Here is a 21,163-nt window from a genome sequence, read left to right as displayed (position 1 = left end):
GTCCCACGAATTCGGGTATACCCGGGTGTATTGAGGTTTGTGACTGTTTTCTGCCCGAGTACATTGAGTTATTTTCCAAGCAGGGATTGAAGCATTTTATTCCCGCTGGCTGCAATACTGCACAGTATATATATATAAACTGCATTACAATTCATGAATTTATGCCATCTGGTAGACACGCGAAGCATTGCAGCCTATTAAATCCTAATCATTATCATTTAACAGATCAGCCGCCCATCAGCCAGGCATGAACCCAGGCTGGGAAGGCAAACGCAACGGGGCTTGTCAGAGGTTAGGAGTGGCGCATTCCAGGTATCTGCCAGGTACATACCGGGTATTTGCTCGAATAAAGTGTGTCCGTGCAGTATATATCGGTGCTTTGCCTGAGGCACCACTATGCCCTGTAAGTGTTGGGGGCTTACACAGCAGTCTGTTTGACACTGGTGGGTCATTATCTGCGGCACAAGAATGGGTGGCTTTGACTCCGTTCCAATTCTGTCGAGTTTTCCGATTATGCTTGAAAAAGCTCGGGCTGGATGCGACAATCTATGGGTCCCATTCTTTCCGCATTGGTGCGGCGACAGAAGCAGTAAGGCTGGGCCTCAGTGAAGATGTAATTAAGAGAATAGGCAGATGGGAGTCCAGAAGGTTCGCAAGCTACATTGCTGGTATAGCATATTTAAATTGGTTGATTTAATTTCAGGATTATGCCCTATAATCTGGATGTACAGAGAATCTTATATCTTTTGGGCGACTCGGAGGGTGGAGGTTCAGCCATATGGGACACAGCTCAGCTGGCATGTGGACATCACAAGGGTAACATGGTTAGGGAAGAGGAAGTATGAGGTGGACTCATGTCCTGCGTAACAGGCAGTGGTTTGGGTGCCCGGATGTCCTAGTCTTCCATGTAGGGGGTAACGACATGTGTCAACAGCAGATGCTAGAGTTGCTTTGCGACATGAAGCAGGATTTGGGGCAACTGTTATCGTTATTTCAAGGGGTGGTAATAGTCTGGTCAGTGGTGGTTCCTTGGTTGTGTTGGAGGGAGGGTAAGGACATTAAGGCAATCGAGTTAAGTAGGCACAAGATTAACAGGGGGATGGCAAGGTTTAATGAGATGGGGGGGGGGGGGGGTGGGTCATTGTCCGGCACAGAGAATTGGAGGAAGTGGAAGTCTGTCTTTTTCAGAGAGAGGGGTAAAATCTGTCCGATGAGAGCATGGACATTTTCAGTGTGGCTTTGCAGGACAGACTTGAAGTCACGTTGGTGTTAGTGGGGCGGTGAAGCCAGTTTAAGGCGTTAAATAGCCTTCCTTGTTGCGTGGGTTTCAGAGGGAGCCAGACTGGCTCTTAGGGCAGATGGTGAACTAATACCCTGTGTTGTTTTGGGCAGATGGCATAATGCCAGCACAGGGGGTCATGAGCCACATGTACGTGTGGGCTCAAAACATAGCCCTGGGCAGTCTGGCATAGTTCGGTTTATAGGGTATATACAATGAAAATACGTTTTTATATTCATATACTAAAAATTTTTTTTTTTATTATCAGTAGTCTTACTTTTGCTGGTGCCACACTGGTTTGTCCCAGGATGAAGTCCCAGTTCAGCATCTATTGACCTCTGAGCTTAGCCCATCACAGTTTGTCCCAGGACAAAGATAGTCATTCAGTATCAATGACAAGTATTCTGTCTCTCAAAAGCTTTTTTTGTCAAGAATCAGAACTCCCAGAGTTAAAAAAAAAAAAAAAAGATAATCTATTGGGTAATTCTTGCTTTCAATCCTTCTTAATTACTTTTGGATTGATTTTTAAACGTTTGGTCATAAAACATTGTATGTGTTGGTTAGATGTTATATTTAAATGTTTTAATAGATTGAAGTATCAATTAAAATAATCATATACAGTATATGTTTATGATTCCTTGTTATTTTTTTTTATTTTTTTCAATGTTTTTATTAGGCATTTAGATATTACAACAATCATGGCAGATATCAAAGCCTAACATTTTTTAAACAACTTTTCTGGGGGAGAAACAGAGTGGCAACCGGAGTTGTCAGAGAGAAGGGGGCATGCCTTCGGAGAGGGAAGGCAGAGAGGGGGGGGGGGGTGTGAAGTAGGACGGGGAGGGAGGGAGGGAGAGGGGGGGGGGCAAGTGGGGGGGGATGGGTAAGCCCCTTGGCTGTTGAAGATTCTCAATTTCGGGCAGTTTGTAGTCCCTTACGGGGGGGGGGATGAGCCTCTGATCCGCCAGAGTTGGCTGGCGCTCCCTAGTAAGGAGGATCCAGGGTTCCCAGATGTCTTCAAAGGCGGGGATTTTTTGTCTAACGATGGCAGTAAGCCTTTCCATAATCATTACATCACCGATTCTTTTTTTGATCGTGTTCAGTGCTGGGGTAGTTGTTTTCCTCCAGGAGGCCGCAATACAGCATCTTGCCGCGGTAAGAATGAAGGATATTAATTTCCTGGTAGGCCGGACAATGTCTGGCATTGGTGCGGCCAACAGATGGAAAGTGTCCAATTCTCTAATTTTAAATTTGGTCCTCAGTTCTTGGTAGCTCAGGAGCTTCCCTAGGCTCAGTAGGTCAGCAATCGCCTCTATACCCCGTGTGTTAAAGTGGGCGAACAGTTTAGATCCACATCCCGGAGGGAATTTGGGGTTATTAAAGATCGGGGTCAGTTGAGAGCTTGTTGAGGAGAGGTCATATTTATATTTGCATTTTATCCAGATGTCCCACGTATATCGCGAGGCCTGTAGTTTAAGATTGTGTATGTGTCCATCTCCTCTGTCCAGGCTCCAGAGGCAGGCTTGCAAAGAAGGCATTTTGGCATATTGAGTCTCTATTTTTACCCAGCAACAACGGGTCGGGTCTGAGTTCCACATTACTACCTGCTTTAGCTGTGCGGCTAAGTAGTATTTATATAAATCAGGTACCCCCATCCCCCCTCTGGATCTCGCGGCCATCAGGACCGATCTGGCTACTCTGGGTCTCTTACCCTGCCAAATGAAGTGGAGCAATCTGTTCTGTATGTATTTTAGATCAGTGCCCGGAACGTGGATCGGGAGTGTCTGAAAAAGGTATAACATTCTTGGGAGTATATTCATCTTAGCGGAGATCATCCTCCCGAACCACGAGATCCGGTAACCTTCCCACTGATCTAGATCCTTTTTGATCTTATCCCATAGCTTCGGGTAGTTATCCCGGTATAAATCCCGGTAATGCCTTGACACATTAATTCCCAGATACTTAATGTGTGAAGGGCACCATCTATAGCTAAAATTTAGTTTAAGGAGTTTGACTACGGGATCTGGGAGATTAAGATTTAGGGCCTCAGATTTGTCGCTGTTTATTTTATATCCTGATATCTTTCCAAACTCCGTCAGTTCCATCTGAAGGTTGGGGAGGGAAGTTAGGGCCTTAGTCAAAGTTAGAATGATATCATCAGCGAACAGGGAAATTTTGTATTGTTCTTTTTCGAGGGGGATACCCTGGATGTTCGGGCTTTGTCTTATTTTTGTCACCAGTGGTTCGATCGTAAGGGCGAAAAGGAGAGGGGAGAGGGGGCATCCTTGTCGGGTTCCATTGTGAATTTGGAATCGTTCGGGGCCTCCACCTGATAGTCTTACTGGGGCTGACGGGTTTTGATATAGCGCTTGGACACCCTTCAGGAACGAGTCTTTGAACCCAAATGTTGTCAGTGTTTGATCTAGAAATAGCCAGTCAATTCTGTCAAATGCCTTCTCTGCGTCGAGGCTTAGTAGCATCGCCTTTGCGCCTGAAAGGTGGGCGTGGTCAACTAGGTTAATGATTTTACGGGTGTTGTCTGAGGCCTGACGGCCCAGGACAAACCCGACCTGGTCCATGTGTATTAGTCTCGGGAGAATAGGATTAAGTCTGTTCGCCAAAATGTTACTATATAGTTTTAGATCATTGTTCAACAGTGAGATTGGTCTATAACTTCCGCATTGGGTGGGGTCCTTCCCTTCTTTGAGTATTATGGCCAGATTGGCGGACGACATTGAAGATGGGATAGAACTCCCTTCTAAGAATGAGTTGAACAAGCTCAATAGGTGAGTGGACAAGATGGGGAGAAATTTCTTATAATAGGCATTTGTGAAACCATCAGGGCCCGGCGTTTTGGAGATTTTTGATGCCTTGACGGCCGTTTCTAGTTCTTCTGCCATTATTGTGGCGTTCAAGATAAGATTTTCCTCCTCTGTTAGCGAGGGGAGATCGCAATCGGCTAGGTAGTCAGTGACTGCTGACAGTTCCTTTGAGCCGGGGTTAACATAGTGGGCCCTTAGGTTATATAATTTGGTATAAAATTTGGTAAATTCCTCTGCTATTTTTTTTCCCGTTGTATAGAAGCTCACCAGCCCCATTCCGGATCGCCATTATTTGTGATCTTGTTTGTATTCCTCGTAACTTGCTAGCGAGAAGTCTATCGGCCTTGTTCCCTTTATCATAATACCTCTGACCCGTCCATTTAAGAGCTTTTTCTACATTTTCCAATTGGATTATTCGTAAATCGCTTCTAGCAGTTGTCAGCGGTTTATAGATTCTCCGGGAGGGGTTATTTTTGTGCTGCTGCTCTAAGCTGATTATTTTGTCCGTAAGATCTTTGGTTAATTTGAGTTTAGTTTTTTTTCCGGTGGGAGGCAATCGAGATGAGGTTTCCTCGGATTGTCGCCTTATGGGCTTCCCACAGGCTTGCTGGAGACGAGACGGAGCCTGCGTTTATTCGAAAGCATTCCCTAAGGGGTTTTTTGAGCTCCAATACTGTCCCAGAGTGATTCAGTAAGGAGTCGTTAAGTTTCCAGCAATACGAGATCGATTTCACAAATGGAATGGATAGGGTCATGGTGATGGGAGCGTGATCTGACCACGTGATTGGGCTGATATCTGAGTTTGTGGTGGCTTCTAGAATGTTCTTGGTAGCAAGAAACTAGTCAATACGGGAATAGGTCTGGTGAGGTGCCGAGTAAAAGGTGTAATCCCTTTGCCCCTGATGTGTTCTCCAAGGTGGAGGGTAGGTCAGTTCATGTACATAACCCTCATTTGTATTCGTTTCGGACAGCATGAAGCACGTAAAATATACAGTACATAGTCCTTTACCACCAGATAGGTATTACCAACATTTAGAAAAAGCTTTATACTCTTGATATCTGTTAGGATGATATTGTTAGGGGTCATCTCAGGGAAGTTAAGGTCCTTGGGAGGGGGCAGGGGAGGGGATGGGGGGAGGAGGTGAGCAGGGGGGGTGGGGGGGTGTTGGTTGCGAGAATGGGGGGAGGGAATGAAGGAGAGGGGAGGAGGGGGTGAGAGGGGGGGGAAGGGGGAAAGGGGGGGCTGGGGTTATGGGCGGGGGAGTAGCAGGTATGAGGGAGGGTGCGAAGAGAAAAGGGGGATGAGGATGGAGGGGGATGGGGGGGATAGCAGAAGGGAAGGGAGAGGGGGTGGGGAGATCAAGGTGAGTGGGGGTGGGGTCATTTAATGTATATAACCCACTTCGTGTTTATTTTATACAACAGAGAGCATATAGAATATCCAGTGTGCAATCCTGCACGCCCAGGTAAGGCCGTAGCAGCCCTTAAAAAAGGGGGCAATGGGCTCCTGGTACCTGTTTGGATGAAGTAGTTAGGAGTTATTTCTTTAACATTCAATCTGAATATCCGGGAGCATAAAGAGTATACAGCATATAGTCCTTGGCAGCCAAGTTAGGTTTAGACAACATTAAAAAAGAAAGCCATAGGCTCTTGGTACCTGTTAAGATAATGTTGGTTAGGAAATAAGGTATAGTCATCAAAACACATATAAGAAGTACAGAATACGTTCAATTGGGAAGGTGCTTGAAATTTTCCAATGATTAGAAGGATCCGTTACCTCCTGCATTGAGTCTGGGTGGTGTCTCAGTCTCCTGTGTGTTGTTGGAGACGGTTTTAACAGAGGAAGGGGGTGGACTGTTGGTTGGGATGGGGATGGGGAGGGATTGGTGGTAAGGGTGGGGGGGGGGAGGGAGGGGGGTGAGAGGGGGGGGAGTGGAGTGGGGAGAGGGGGGAAGATACGGCATATGAGTGGTGATTTGATGCAGCAAAAGTGCACCTTTAACTTCATGTACATAGGAACCGTATGGGCTGTACCACTGTGTATCAACAGAAATGACAGTCTGTCGCAGCCTTTGAGTTAGACGAGAGTAAGAACCAATGCTCTATTCGGTACAATGACAATAACGATAACATCAACAACAATAACAGCGATTTTCCGTGGGATACTGAGTCCAGGGGGGGGACCATCCCTAACGTTAGTATTGCACTATCAGGGCCCCGGGGACTGGGGGACCATGTGGAACATGAATCAAGGGGGGCGCGATCCTACGTTGAAGCATGATCTGGTCCTTTAACCCGGCGAGTAGGGCTTTGGTAGGGGTGATAGGAGGGGGTCCTTCAGTTAGTGAGGGAGGGGGGGAAGGGGCGGCTGGATAGGTTGGGTGGGTGGACGGAAGGGTGGTAGGGAGGGGAGCGGGGGGATAGGAGAAAGAAAAGAAAAAAGGGGGGGAGGGATGTGGGGGGGGGGAGAGGGTGGGTAGAGGGAGGGGGTGGGGGTGGAGGGGGGGTCCTGGGGGAGGGAGGGAAGGATTCGATTGCTAGTCTTAATAAACCTTCTAGTGGGGGGTAACACAACATTAGGGTAGTAATGGGGTAACCATACTAAACTTGGGGCGATATAGAAAGACTAAGAGGGAAATGTATGTGGGTACAACAGTTTTACAGACCCTGTCCTTAGGCGTTTGTCCACTGGATGGGTGTGGGCGGGACTGAGAGGTCTTGCGCTGTTGGCTCTCTCCCAGAGGGGGAGAGGGGACCAGGGATCCGGTGAAAAAGATAGAAAACCCAGGGAGACCCCCTCGGCCGAGGGGGGGAGCACCGGGCAAGCTAGAACTGGGAATGATGTGGGGCCCCTCGGAAGGAGGTCCCTCGGGAGCCCTGGTGTTATAAAAGAGTTTCAGCTTCCGGGTTCAAGTGGAGCTTCCGTTGGCGCCGTATATGAGTCGCGCACGTTGATGACGTCAGTCGTGGTGCGCCTGTCCACTTCAGGGCGCTCCGCGGACGGCTACATCGGGCGCCATTTTGTGGAAGAAGACTGCATCTCGTTTGAGGGATCCACGTGGGCCGGTAAGGTCGCTCCAGTCGCCATTTTGAGAAAATTTCGGGGCAGGCGGCGGCGCTTTCTCCGACGGGAACCGAGGCCGGCTACAGAAATCCGTTCCCGGCAGCGTGGCGTCCGCTATCCGGTTGTCCTTGGTGAAGCTGCTGTATCCGGAAATGAAGAGGGGTGCCCCGCGGCTGTGATTCGGAGGCTCTCCACGTGGGGAGGTAAGGTCGCTTCAGTCGCCATTTTGAGGGGGTTTCGGGGCTGGTGATGATGTGGGCCCGGGCGGGGAGCTTGATTAACTGTGGCCCACTCCTCATTTGTCCCGGGATTGTCGTTGTTCTGCAATCCGCTCCGAGGCTCTCACAGGTTGGTCATCTTTGTCCTGGTTTCGGTTACGCGCGGGGTGGGCAGATTGGAGGGACTCCGCGGGGAAGCCCAGGGCTTTTGCCAGGTGTACCATATCCTCTAGGTGCCGGATGGTAAGGAATTTACCCTTGTGGGAGATAATCAATTTAAAAGGGAATCCCCATTTATATTTTATTCCTTTCTCGCGGAGAAGTAGCGTGAGGGTACGCAGCGCTTTGCGTCGCTCCACTGTCATCTTGGAGAGGTCATTATAAACCTGAAGCGGTTCGCCTCGGAACGTGATCGTGTCTCTCTCTCTGCTAGCTCCTATTAGTTTGTCTTTAGTGGAGTAGTTATGGAGCCGCACGATCACGTCCCGCCGGCGGTTGGGGTCTTCAGAGCGTGGGCCCAAGGCTCTGTGCGCCCGATCAAGTTCCATATCCCGGGGATCAAGGTCGGGGCATATGGAGAGGAAGAAGTCATTCAGGTATGCTCGCAGATGCGTGGGCAGTACCACCTCAGGGATGCCGCGGATCCGCAGGTTCTGACGGCGATCCCTGTTTTCCTGATCTTCCAATCCGTCTCGGAGCGTGTTAATTTCTTGGCCCAGATGAATAATCTCATCGTCGGCCTCCGATTGATGGTGTAAGGCCTCGTCCAGTCTGGTTTCCAGTGTGGTAGTGCGGTCTTGCAAACCCTGGATATCATGCCTAATTTCCGCCACCGCTTCCTTTATATTTGTCTGTAATGATCGTTGGAGCTTGGCGTGGAGCTCCTCCAAATATTTCTTCGTTATCCTCCCGTCCGGGGAAGGGGGGGTCTCGGTAGGGCTTGCTGTGTCTGAGAGGCCTTGTTTGCCTCGTGAGCCTGAGGCCTGGGCGCCATCTAGCCTTCTACCCCCCGTCTCAGCGGGCTGCTTTGCAGGGGTGAAGAACCTGCCAACCCCCTGAGTCGGGGGATTTTCCCCTTATTTGCCATCCCAGTGGTTTTAGAGGGTCGTCAGGGGCTTTTTCCGAGGTTTTTGCCGGGGGTAAAAGGTCCAAAATCAGCGTTTATTCAGGTGGGTCTCTGGAGCTCAGCCTTTACCCGTCTGTTCTGGATGACGTCATCGGCACGCCCCCGATTCCTTGTTATTTTTAACGAAGATTGTTCTGCTGCAAAAGCACTAAATATTGCCTCATGAAATACGCCCTGCTATTTCACAATTTGATATTGTTCTTTTAGTTATACCTTTTGACCATGGTACAGTATATAAATAGCAGGCACCTTGAGGTTTAACAACATTCTTACAAGGTTACAAACATGAAGGTGATCCTGTGTCTTGCTCTCCTTACCTGTATGATCTTTGGGACTCAAGGAAAAACGTATACTCGGTGCGAGCTGAACAAGATTTTCAAAGACACTGGGTTGGATAGATATAAAGGGCATAGCGCTGCTGAATGTATGTATCATTATAGCTACATATAATGTATGTCTTACTTTATGCATTGTCATTGTACTGTGTGGTTATAACTTGTGCTGTTCCCATCATTGAAATAATAATTTTTTGTTTCGCTTTTACTCCAGTTTCTCTCTCTTTATATATGTTGTATTTCTTTATACAGTATGTCTGCTGAACAGGTGTCTTTGGTTAACTCATACATTCATCCTTATCCCCTTCTTTTATCATTTAACAGGGATATGCACCATAGAGCATGAAAGTAGCTACAAAACCACAGCAATAAATGACAACGGTTCAAGTCGGGATTATGGAATCTTTCAGATCAACAGCAGATATTGGTGCAATGACGGGAAGACTGCAGGGAGTAAAAATGCATGTCAAAAAAGTTGTAGCAGTAAGTATTTATATCTCTCAAGTACTATCTTTTACGACTGATTTACTCCTAGTCACAAATCACTTTAGGATGGTCACAAAACATCTTCTTCATACCTCAATCCCACCCAAGCTATATCTTGTCCACAGATCTGTTTCATTGTTCTGTTAAACTATTTGTTCCACATAATATGCTGACTGTGTCAAATAGGAGTTAAACTTCAAAGGAAGTGTCATCTATACAATATTGCGTGTGCCTGCTGTACATTCAATTTAACATATGTTGACACTATAGATAACTGTAGGTACTGTATGTGCCATTTTACATTAATTTCCCCTGTGTTATTTTTTAATTTTCTTAAGGTTTTCTGAACGATGACATCCTTGATGATATTGAATGTGTTAAGAAAGTGGTGAGCGACCCCAAAGGCATGTCAGCATGGTAAGACAATATGTTGGATATTCCTTTTGGGTCAATGTATCATGAATAGTGGAAGACCAAGAACTGTAGTGTCTGCATGTGCTTGAGCACTGTTTAATAGAGCCTCCAGTTAATGTAGTTATATGGGGATGGATTTCAGGTTTCAGTTCACCACTTGTGTGGTTTATTTTAAGCCAAGCTTGGGAATTAAATAGACACTCAATTCACAGTTGACCTTCTGCCCCTTAAGCAGTGCTCTCGTGTTTACTATATAAGAAAAAATGAATACATGTCTACCCTGACAACGTCCTGTGCTATAGAAAAAAGTATTTCCAGTGTCTGGAAATATGAAGGCTACACCATTCTGCCATCATTATGATTTTTACCGAACAGGTCTTTACCAAAAGCAGCAATCTCTCATACGCACTATTGTCTGGGCTGTCTATATAGGTAATAATAACTACATGGGCTAATACCTTAAAAAGAAACAATAAGTTAAAGCTGCGGGCCAAACAATATCCTACATGTGTGTTTTTTAAATAAATCAGTTCTGTACTATAAGAAAATGCTTGTAGCATTTAAAAAAAATAACAACTCTGAATGACATTCATGTATTATAATGTAACAAGCCTTTTTTGTTTCTATAGCAAACATTTACAAAGTCACAGATACTGAGTCAATACTCTGCAGTCATTTAGTGAACCCTAGAGCCAAATCTTCGCCGATCGATCACAGGAGAACGGATCGATCGCCAACTTAGCTAATTACTTATCATTGTGTGTATTGTATTGATGCACATATCAAAGGGAATTAAAAACAGTAGATTGGACTGCAGCTTTAAACGTTTGGGAAAACTGTCCCCTCTATCCCGTGGATAACAGGATGAATATATTACAGTGCATTGTTTATTCATGTTAATATGATTATTTGATAGCTCTGGTGTACAGTTATTATATAGTTCATTTTATTACATATACAGTACATAGTCTCTGCCTGACCTCAAGGGTGATATTTACCAGAAGGATAACACACTATAGAGTAATACTTTGCTGGCCCCTCTGGCAGTGCAGTGTTTCAAAAGATGTTCTATGACAGGGGTGGGGTCCTCAAGGGCCACCACCAGATCAGGTTTTCAGGATATCCGTGCTTCAGCACAGGTGGCTCTATCAGTCCCATCTTCAGCACAGGTGGCTCTATCAGTCCCACCTTCAGCACAGGTGGCTCAATCTATCCCAGCTTCAGCACAGAGGGCTCAATTAGTGGCTCAGTGAAAGACTGAGCCACTGATTGAGCCTCCTGTGCTGAAGAAGAGATATCCTTAAAACCAGACCTGTTGGTGGCCCTTGAGGACTGGAGTTGGCCGCCCCTGTTCTATGAACTCCTCACACGGTCAGGGAAGAAGTGCTTGCTTACAGAGTCTTCTCTCGCATCTTCTCCTCTCAGCTCATAAAACGATCTCCTCCAAATACTGCTAAAAACGGCCCATTAGTGAGATAAAAATCAACATTTTCTCCGCTTTCCAAAGTATGTCAAACCCATTTGGTTAATGTATAGGTTTTATAATTATTATGTTTTCAATCATGCAGTGTACATTTAATTTATTTTTGCTACCTAGGGTTGCCTGGGAAAAGTATTGCAAAGGAAAGGATTTAAGTCAATATACTAAAGGATGCTGAAGCTGAAAACCTCAACTGAGAAGAACGCAAAGCATTGAAATCGTCTTCATGTGCACAAGCTCGCTCATAGCATACAGTACACATAGCATACACACGCTCATTAACTGTACCGCACAGGGCACTGCACTACTGCTACGTAGAATATAACATTTATCTTCAAGCAATATATGCACGGCTAATTTGCAACTGCTATATACTAAATAAAATATATTATACAGCATATTAAATGTGGTTATTTTATACTTTTTCCTTTACTTGAATGAAGCATACAAAATCACTCCTAGGCCTCTATTCAGTACACGGTGAAGACATGTTCCCAGTGATGGGAATGAGCTCAATTCCAACAAATGAGATTAAAATATTTTCCAGCATGGGATTGACAGATCCCAGCATGTTGAATAGGGCTCATTGTACGGGCAAAATCTAAGACAGATAAAGGGCAAATTCAACCACTCTACTGTAAGATGTTCCAACCCCTCTGTGAACAGAACATCTGAGCCAGCATCAGAGCCTGAGATACATGTCAAAGAGGGTCGGTGCATATCAACTGATGCCTATTTACAGATGTAGTGGGCTTTAATGTTCCCTTTGGTGGGATACAGTTGTACAGTGGGAGGCGTTATCATTGACTATTGGTGGGATATGTTATTCAATTTAAAGGCAGTTAATGTGGGATCGAACTGCAATACCCCGTATAGGGTTTAATGAATTCTGGCCTATATGTCAATATGCTCTGTAACTATCAATGGGAGATCTACGGCAGGAGGGAATCCCAGTGGCCGGAACAGAAGACAGTAAGCAAAGGTGTAGTGGGGGTCAAGAGCAGGCAGCAAGGTATCATAGTCAGGTCGCGGGCAGAGGTCGGAGACAGGCAGCGAATAGGTGTAGTCAGGGTCACAGGTAGAGGTCGGCTGCGAGGAAGCAGGAACAGGACAGGGACAAGGGAACACGAACAAGGCACTGCAAAAGGGCACAAAAACAGGGCACTTCAACAGCAGGGACCAAGCAGGTGCAGGATGAACCAGTATAAACAGGCATCTGGCTGCAGGAAAATGAAGTTTATAAAGGCAGCCATAGAGGATCAGATTACAAAGTGAAAGGAAATGCAGAGGGGGATCTTAGCATGGACAGGATTCAGCAGCACTCCCGGTGGAGGTGCATGGGTACTGCAGACCAAGATGTCAGGAAGAACCTGACATGACTCTCCCCGTTTCAGGAGCATTCTCCAGACGATCCTTCTTTAGGCTAGTTCAGATATCTTCAGTGGAAGGCTCTGACTAATTGTGGAGCATGTACAAAATCTTCTGGTTCCCAGGACCTCTCCTCTGGATCATAGCCCACCCAGTGGACCAGATATTTGAGTTTTCCTTAGAGCAACCCGGAGTTCAAAATCTTCTCCATGATGAACTCTTTCTCGTTATCCACCAGGAAAGGGTCAGGAGGAGGAAGGCTGCGTCCAGGAAAAGGATTCTCCTAGAATGGTTTTAGTAGAGAAATGTGAAAGACGGGGTATATTTTAATGGACTCCGGGAGTTCCAATCTGAAGGACACCGGATTTACCTGTGCTTAAATCCGGAAAGGGCCAATTAATCTTTGACCCAATTTAATGGTGGGGACCTTCAATTGTAAGTTTCTAGTTGAAAGCCAGACCTTATCCCCGACGAGTATCAGTCGGGAGATCTACTGCAGGAGTGAATCCAAGTGGCTGAAACAGCAGGCAGTAAGCGAAGACGTAGTCAGGGTCCAGGGCAGGTGGCAAGGTAGCGTAGTGTTGATCGAAATCCAGGGGAGCGTCACGGATGCCCAAAAAAAGAAGAAATGTGGATAGTGTAATACAGTACAACGTGTCAATAAAAATGTACAAAGAGCTACCAAATTCCTACTCACAAACGAAGTAGAAAAATGAGCATATGTGCCAATCTGGAACTGTGAATCATCCCAGTCTGGATGGTGCGGTATAATCGGTCAGCAATCTCAGAGAAAAGAGAGAACAGCCATGGTGCAGATAGAATAACAAAGTTTATCAATAATAAGGTCACAAATGGAGGCTTACATAGGTCTAAAAAGTAAAGGCAGTAAACAGATGGGTCTTTCAGTGTGTCGCAACTCTCACCGCCCGGTACACACTGCTCACAGCTCTCGCGTGCGTCTGGACACCATGACGTCACTTCCGGATCGTGTCGTCACAGCTCGCCGGAACGGAGGACACCACCAGGAATCCCTTTGCTTCTCCTCCTCCTCTAAGATGGCTAACGAGCCAAACTCTATGCGTTTCGACGTGATGACGTCTTCATCAGGAGTGGCTAATACATGCTTCTAGCTAAATATATATACCCTATACTTAGCTATGATTGGTGCAATCGTAACGGCTCTTACACGATTCTAATTGGTCAAATAACATGTAAACATATATTTCTTGTGTAAGATACGAAAACTATGTTTAAAACATAAGCATTAAATACAATAACAATTTAAAAATACTAATTTCAAAGTATAGAATGTATAAAATGACAACAATAAGTAATTAATACTAAAATAAGTATTATACAAATAAACTAAACAATGTTAATCTATATAATAAAAAAAATATATATATAAATATATATTAGTGGTTATGTTGCCCCCAAAACAACATAGCCACAAAAATTAAAACAATATCTTATGTAAATGACGATTGTTGATACCTAATAATTATAAACGAAAAAGAGAACAGAAAAGATTCCCTTTTTGTTAGTTCCAGATCTCTGTCTCCCCCTCTCCAATGAGGGAGAACATATTCTATGGCACTAAATTTAAAGCCCGATATAACACCTTGATGTTTGTTAATAAAATGTTCGGACAGAAAATGGGTCGTAACTTTACGTCTCACGTTACCAATATGTTCTAGTATTCTGACATTCATTTGTCTCTTAGTTTTACCAACATATTGTAACCCACATGGGCACTCAATGAGATATATAATATAACTAGTTCTACAAGTGATATGTTTACTGATAGTATACTTCTTTTTAATTACATTAGAAACAAATTCATGCTTGTCAGTAGCTCGATAATGTACTACAAGCATGAATTTGTTTCTAATGTAATTAAAAAGAAGTATACTATCAGTAAACATATCACTTGTAGAACTAGTTATATTATATATCTCATTGAGTGCCCATGTGGGTTACAATATGTTGGTAAAACTAAGAGACAAATGAATGTCAGAATACTAGAACATATTGGTAACGTGAGACGTAAAGTTACGACCCATTTTCTGTCCGAACATTTTATTAACAAACATCAAGGTGTTATATCGGGCTTTAAATTTAGTGCCATAGAATATGTTCTCCCTCATTGGAGAGGGGGAGACAGAGATCTGGAACTAACAAAAAGGGAATCTTTTTGGATATTCACATTAAAGACGTTAGTTCCAGATGGCCTAAATGCTGAGCTTGATATACAGTAGGAGTATTTTTTATAGAGTTAGTATGTCCTTTTCAAATGTTTTTTATATATACTTTTTTATATATATTTTTAATACAAATTTTTAATATTTTGAATTTAATTATGGTTTCTTTCTTGTTCTCTTTTCCGTTTATAATTATTAGGTATCAACAATCGTCATTTACATAAGATATTGTTTTAATTTTTGTGGCTATGCTGTTTTGGGGGCAACATAACCACTAATATATATTTATATATATATATTTTTTATTATATAGATTAACATTGTTTAGTTTATTTGTATAATACTTATTTTAGTATTCAATTACTTATTGTTGTCAGTTTATACATTATATACTTTGAAATTAGTATTTTTAAATTGTTATTGTATTTAATGCTTATGTTTTAAACATAGTTTTTGTACCTTACACAAGAAATATATGTTTGCATGTTATTTGACCAATTAGAATCGTGTAAGAGCCGTTACAATTGCACCAATCATAGCTAAGTATTGGGTATATATATTTAGCTAGTAGCATGTATTAGCCACTCCTGATGAAGACGTCATCACGTCGAAATGCGTAGAGTTTGGGTCGTTAGCCATCTTTGAGGAGGAGGAGAAACAGAGGGATTCCTGGTGGTGTCCTCCGTTTCGGCGAGCTTTGACGACACAATCCGGAAGTGACTTCACGGTGTCCAGACGCACGCGAGAGCTGTGAGCAGTGTGTACCGGGCGGTGAGAGTTGAGACACACTGAAATACCCATCTGTTTACTGCCTTTACTTTTTAGACTTATGTAAGCCTCCACTTGTGACCTTTTTATTGATAAACTTTGTTATTCTATCTGCACCATGGCTGTTCTCTCTTTTCTCTGAGATTGCTGACCGTTTATACCACACCATCCAGACTGGGATTATTCACAGTTCCAGATTGGCACATATGCTCATTTTTCTACTTCGTTTGTGAGTAGGAATTTGGAAGCTCTTTGTACATTTTTATTGACATGTTGTTATTGTATTACACTATCCACATTTCTTCTTTTTTGGGCATCTGCGGCGCTCCCCTGGATTTCGATCAACAGTGCACCTTCCAGACTTTTGAAACAGTCTTTTCTACAGGGTCGAGTGATAGGTGGTTTTTGCCTTTGTATTTCACTTATTTTATTATTTATATGATTCACTGTTCACTGTTGTTTATACACTCATTGAATATTTATCACTATTGATTTGTTTATTCACTTCACTGTTTTTTGGGGTTAAGTAGAGCGCCATCTAGCGTTTTGTTCTATACTGTCTGGCAAGGTAGCGTAGTCAGGTGAACATTCTCATTTACTTCTGCAATGGAGGGAGAAATGTTGGAGGAAAATTAGAAGGTAGTGTTAGGACCTGTAGAGTGGTCATGCCATGCTGTGGCTGCAGACTTACAATGCTTTAGCCAAAGAGTTTAACTAAATAACCCTTATTTAATAGAAGACATACAGTTAAGTATTTAACTATATATTTTTTGTAATATCGATGTTGCATTGGGTATTTTTGTATTTTGATATCCTATAAAAGACCAGATAATTAATATGAACTACCAAGTCATATAACAAGAATGCCGCTAGTAGGGTAGATGAATGAAATGGGTAACTCATCATTTTTATAACTATAAAAAAACGACTAAACACTCAGGGATCATTAAAGAGAATACAACAGAATCAGAACCTACATATATAAATGAAAAAAGAATGTAGCCAATGGATTTATATTCCAGAGATTAAGTATTTAATTCATATTAATAGAATAATGCCAGGAATCACACATGGAATCGTATGAACCATCTCATGACTAGGCTCAAAGAAAGTGTTTGAGTTCCTAGTCAATATTGATACCCCTTGGGTCCAAGGTACCGAGGGTAAAGATTCAAAACATCTATCTGCGGTTGAGCAGACATGGCCTATCACCTCCCCTCACCGAGATCGGTATGTGCTCAACCGCAGAGACAGAAACGGACACCAAACCTCAATGATCAAATTAGCAAAATGTCTAGATACTGGAATTCTACTGTCATCATTTCTGATGGATCGTAAATGTTCACCAATTTTAACTTTTAGTGGTCTTTTGCTGCGACCACCATAACCTTGGCCGCAGCTTCATCTCAAAAGATAAATGACATGACTACTATTACAATTAATAACGGTTCTACTTTTGTACATATTTTTCCCATCATAGCTAGTTATTGTCTTCATGTGTTTAACAATAGGGCAAATACTACAATGTCCACATTTATAGAAGCCATGTGGAGTAATGAAGCTGCCCCTAGAACTTAAATCAGATTTAAACATACTGGGAGATAGATGTGAGGCTGCGGTTTTAGCTTTATTAAACACAAATTTAGGATTTTGGGTAACCCATGGTTCAAGACCTCAATCTAGTTTAAGAATGTCCCAACGTTTTAGAATTAAAGACTTAAACTGTGATGCCTGTCTGCTATAAGGGATGATAAAGAGAGGTGGTCTCTGTAAGTCTACATTTATATATATATAAAATAAAATGCTGGGTGCACTCAAACACAACAAAGTATCGAAAATATGAAAAAGTATACTTAACAGAGATAGAGGTGCGCAGAGAGGGACAGGGAACACCAAACAAGTCCAGTAGATATAAAGCAACAAAAAAAAGGTCTGCAGCACTCCAGATAATAAAGTTAATTTAATGGAAAATGGGGCAACCAATGTAACCCAAAGCAACGTACGTCTTGAACCCACACGGTCCTTTCTCAAGCTTTGTGCCGTCCGTGGGGACCAGCTAGTGATGGTGCTGTGCCCTTGTCAATACATCATATGATATGCTTTAAAGAACTGCTATTTTGTATGTGCAATATTTACATTCACTATAATACATCTAATTTTTAACATACTATTCCATGAGAGTCGTGCGCTTGTCTTTCTTTTGTTTTCTTCATACTGTAGATTAAATTATAGTGTACAAAGTCTTTGAAACCTTATAGATTTATTCTTTAAGCGTGGAGTGGAGTGTAGTGATTCAAAGTTATACATACAACTGTTTACACACATACACACACTGATACACACAGAGAACACACACAGACACACACACACAAACTAATACACAGAGCAGACTGACTCAGAAACACACACATACACATCATGCTGATTTAGATACATACACTAATACACACAGAGCAGACTGACTCAGAAACACACACAGTGCAAGGGGATTTAGATATACTGTACATATAAACTGATACACACAGCAGGGTGACTCAGATACACACACAGAGCACGTTGACTCATATACACACACACACACACAGAGCAGACTGACCCAGTTGCACACACACACACACACACACACACACACACACACACACACACACACACACACACACACACACACACACACACACACACACACACACACACACACACACACACACACACACACACACACACACTAACTTTCTTAGCAGTCGCACACACACAGATTGCTATGGAAGATTCAGTTTATCCAAGATTTTGGGAGTCTCCCAGTCATTCAAGGAGTTTTGACCTCATGCTGTGGCCCACGAGAATATTTCCTATTTTTATTTTTTACAGCATCGGAACCAGGGGGTCTTCCAGAGATGAACAGCATATTATTTATTTATTCTAGCTCCAGGGTCGTCGTGAGTATATAATTGGCATTCCATATAAGAATAGTATTTATAATCCCTCAATCTAGCTTTCCCCCAGGCTTCCCTAATTAAGGTGGCTGGGGGCTAGTGTACTCAAGCAACACTTCAATAATGACTACCTACCTGGGGACTATCATATCCCTTAGGTAATTAAGCGTAGTGATAGAGTTTAATCCTATTTTAATCCCCATTGTTTTACTATGTTTCTAATAAAATTTAGTTTTACATTTACACTATCATCTCAACACAGTGTATGAGTGCTCTACTGGGGTTCTTTCCTCCATTGTTTATCATACATTATAATACATTAAACATTTCTTTCATTTTTTTAAAAATGCTATAAGTATTTTCTCATAGTACTGATTTTTTTTTTTTTTTAAAAACCACACATGTAGGTTATTGCTTGAACTGCAGCTTTAACCGATGCATTAGTTATGTCAATAAGCCTTAAATTTCAATATAATAATACTCCTGTAATTCTACCAGGGACTGGACTGAAAACGCTTCTGCATGAAGTCGCTGTCCATCCAGAGAGCTGCTTAATCTCCGCGCGCATGGAGGAAAGTACAATCTTCAGCATAGATGAAAATCACACGGAGAAATATAACTCGATACATAAGATGGAAAGTTAAACAATTCCATTTATTCTACCATGTTAAAATACAATTAGTGCTGAAACAAGTTCAAATGCCTGACCGCTTTTGCCGTACCCCTCCATTCTCAGCGGCGATGCAACCGGCAGTTGCGTTGCTCCTGTCCAGTCTAAGTAGAAACACAAGTCCCAGCCCTGTCTGCTCGTACCTCCAGGGAAGACAGGGGAGGGAGGGTAGAAAAGGGGGATAGAGAGGGGGATGAAAAAGAGTGGGTTTATCAAAGTATACCCTATAATGGAATCCATGATCACCTGCGTGCTCAGGAATGAGGGATTATTGCCCTTTGGAGACAACCCCGGGCACCACAGATGGTCAGCGTCCAGAGATCTTCTCCCGAGCCCTCCATTTTTTATTGGCAAATTTACTTTTTTTAATTTAACTTACTTACAGTACGTTAGTTAACATGACTCAATACAATAGACCATACAAAATGACCTTTAAGCTTAAAACATTGTTTAACATAAATAACCTTACAGAGACCAGAAAATAAACTTTTCCTCAGCCTTTTCACAGCCCCCCACTAAACTTCTCCTGGAAAGCCTTTAATCCCTGGGAAGCAGCATGGCACGACACAATGGAAAACCAATGGGGGAGTCAGGAAGGGAGGAGGGGGGGGGGGTAAGGGAAGCCTGGGGCCTATCTTTAAAATAAAAAAAAGTGAGTGTGGAGATAGGGTGCCTAGGTGGGTCAGAGGGCTAGCATAGGTAGAGATCTTAGCGAGTATATCTATATATTCAGATACTTAAACAGTTATAGCTTGACATACTCAATAATATCATTCATATGTGCCGCCTGTACTCTCTCCCTTCAACCCTGAGCTCAGAGCTGTTCTCAATGTAACGATCATTCTCGTGTCTTTTGATAGATCTCATATAGCTCTCTCTGAATTTAGGTCTCATGAGATCCGTAAATGGGTGCGAGGGGGTATACAAAAAGAACCCAATAGCCAATGATAAGGGAGGGGGAAGAAGAAGGGCGGCCACCCAACACTACACGTCCTATATTAGATGAAGGAGGGAGGGGGGTCATCGGGGAGGGCTCGTGAATGGGTGTATTCAGAGATTTTAACTTCATAGCGTATCTGAAAAGAAAATCTCCCTTTTTAACTTGTGGGCTGGAAATATTTCTTAATCTAAATAGAAAACTTATGTTTCTCAGAGGTTCTCCACTATCCCTCCCAGGGTGCCCCAAGCCATAAAGAGAGATACTGTAGCTAAGGGCAAAGGATCTGTGGGAGGGACATGGAGGAATCAGGTAAGGGAGGAGGGGGGAGGAAGGGGGTGGACCAACTCAATATATCACAAACTTTACTAGGTAATGGAGGGGGGGGGGCAACTAAGGGTGTGTATAAACAAATTTTGGCCTTATGACCTTTTTATACAGCTTGCATGACTTACATAAATAGCCTTCTGTCATTTCTCGCAGATGGTGTACATACGTTATATTTATACACTTTACATCCATTATATATGCACTGTATATATCTTCGGAAAAGGAGGGGAGAAAACGGAGCACTAAATCCACTGCTTAATTGTAAAAAACACAGAGGTGCGTTCCCACGATAAAAAATAAAGTTTAATGGATCAAAAACAACAAACAAACAGTACACCTACGCGTTTCAGGCTTGTAGCCCTTTATCAAAGTGAATAAAAACAGCTTACCGGAGTGTGGTAAATACCTGATCCTCGCGCCGCTGTAACCTATCCCCCGTCACTTCTTGGTTTGAAAAAATGACGTGTGACGTCAGCGCGTTGGAGCCGGTACAATAAAACAAACTTTATTAAACCCTAACAAGATGACACTCCGGAACTACCTAAGAAAAATATATAAGAAACGTTAAAACCAAGGATAAAAAACAAATACCGTATTTTCCGGCGTATAAGACGACCCCCAACTTTTCCAGTTAAAATATAGAGTTTGGGACACACACACACACACACACACACACACACACACACACACACACACACACACACACACACACACACACACACACACACACAC

At 43.1% G+C, this 21,163-nt stretch overlaps 1 protein-coding gene across 1 annotated transcript; it reads left to right on the top strand.

Annotated features, from left to right (window-relative positions):
* The first annotated feature begins 8,764 nt into the window (after nucleotides 1–8,764).
* Nucleotides 8,765–11,629, top strand: LOC142498878 (lysozyme C-like). Its single transcript, XM_075607501.1, has 4 exons — nucleotides 8,765–8,933; nucleotides 9,169–9,327; nucleotides 9,669–9,747; nucleotides 11,342–11,629. The coding sequence occupies exons 1-4, from the start codon at nucleotides 8,795–8,797 to the stop codon at nucleotides 11,400–11,402; spliced, it is 438 nt and encodes a 145-aa protein (XP_075463616.1). The 5' UTR covers nucleotides 8,765–8,794; the 3' UTR covers nucleotides 11,403–11,629.
* The last annotated feature ends 9,534 nt before the right edge of the window (nucleotides 11,630–21,163 follow it).

Source organism: Ascaphus truei, chromosome 7, assembly GCF_040206685.1.
Source record: "Ascaphus truei isolate aAscTru1 chromosome 7, aAscTru1.hap1, whole genome shotgun sequence".
Taxonomy (NCBI): domain Eukaryota; kingdom Metazoa; phylum Chordata; class Amphibia; order Anura; family Ascaphidae; genus Ascaphus; species Ascaphus truei.
Note: the sequence above shows the minus strand (reverse complement) of the source record. Positions and strands in the feature narration are given on the sequence as shown.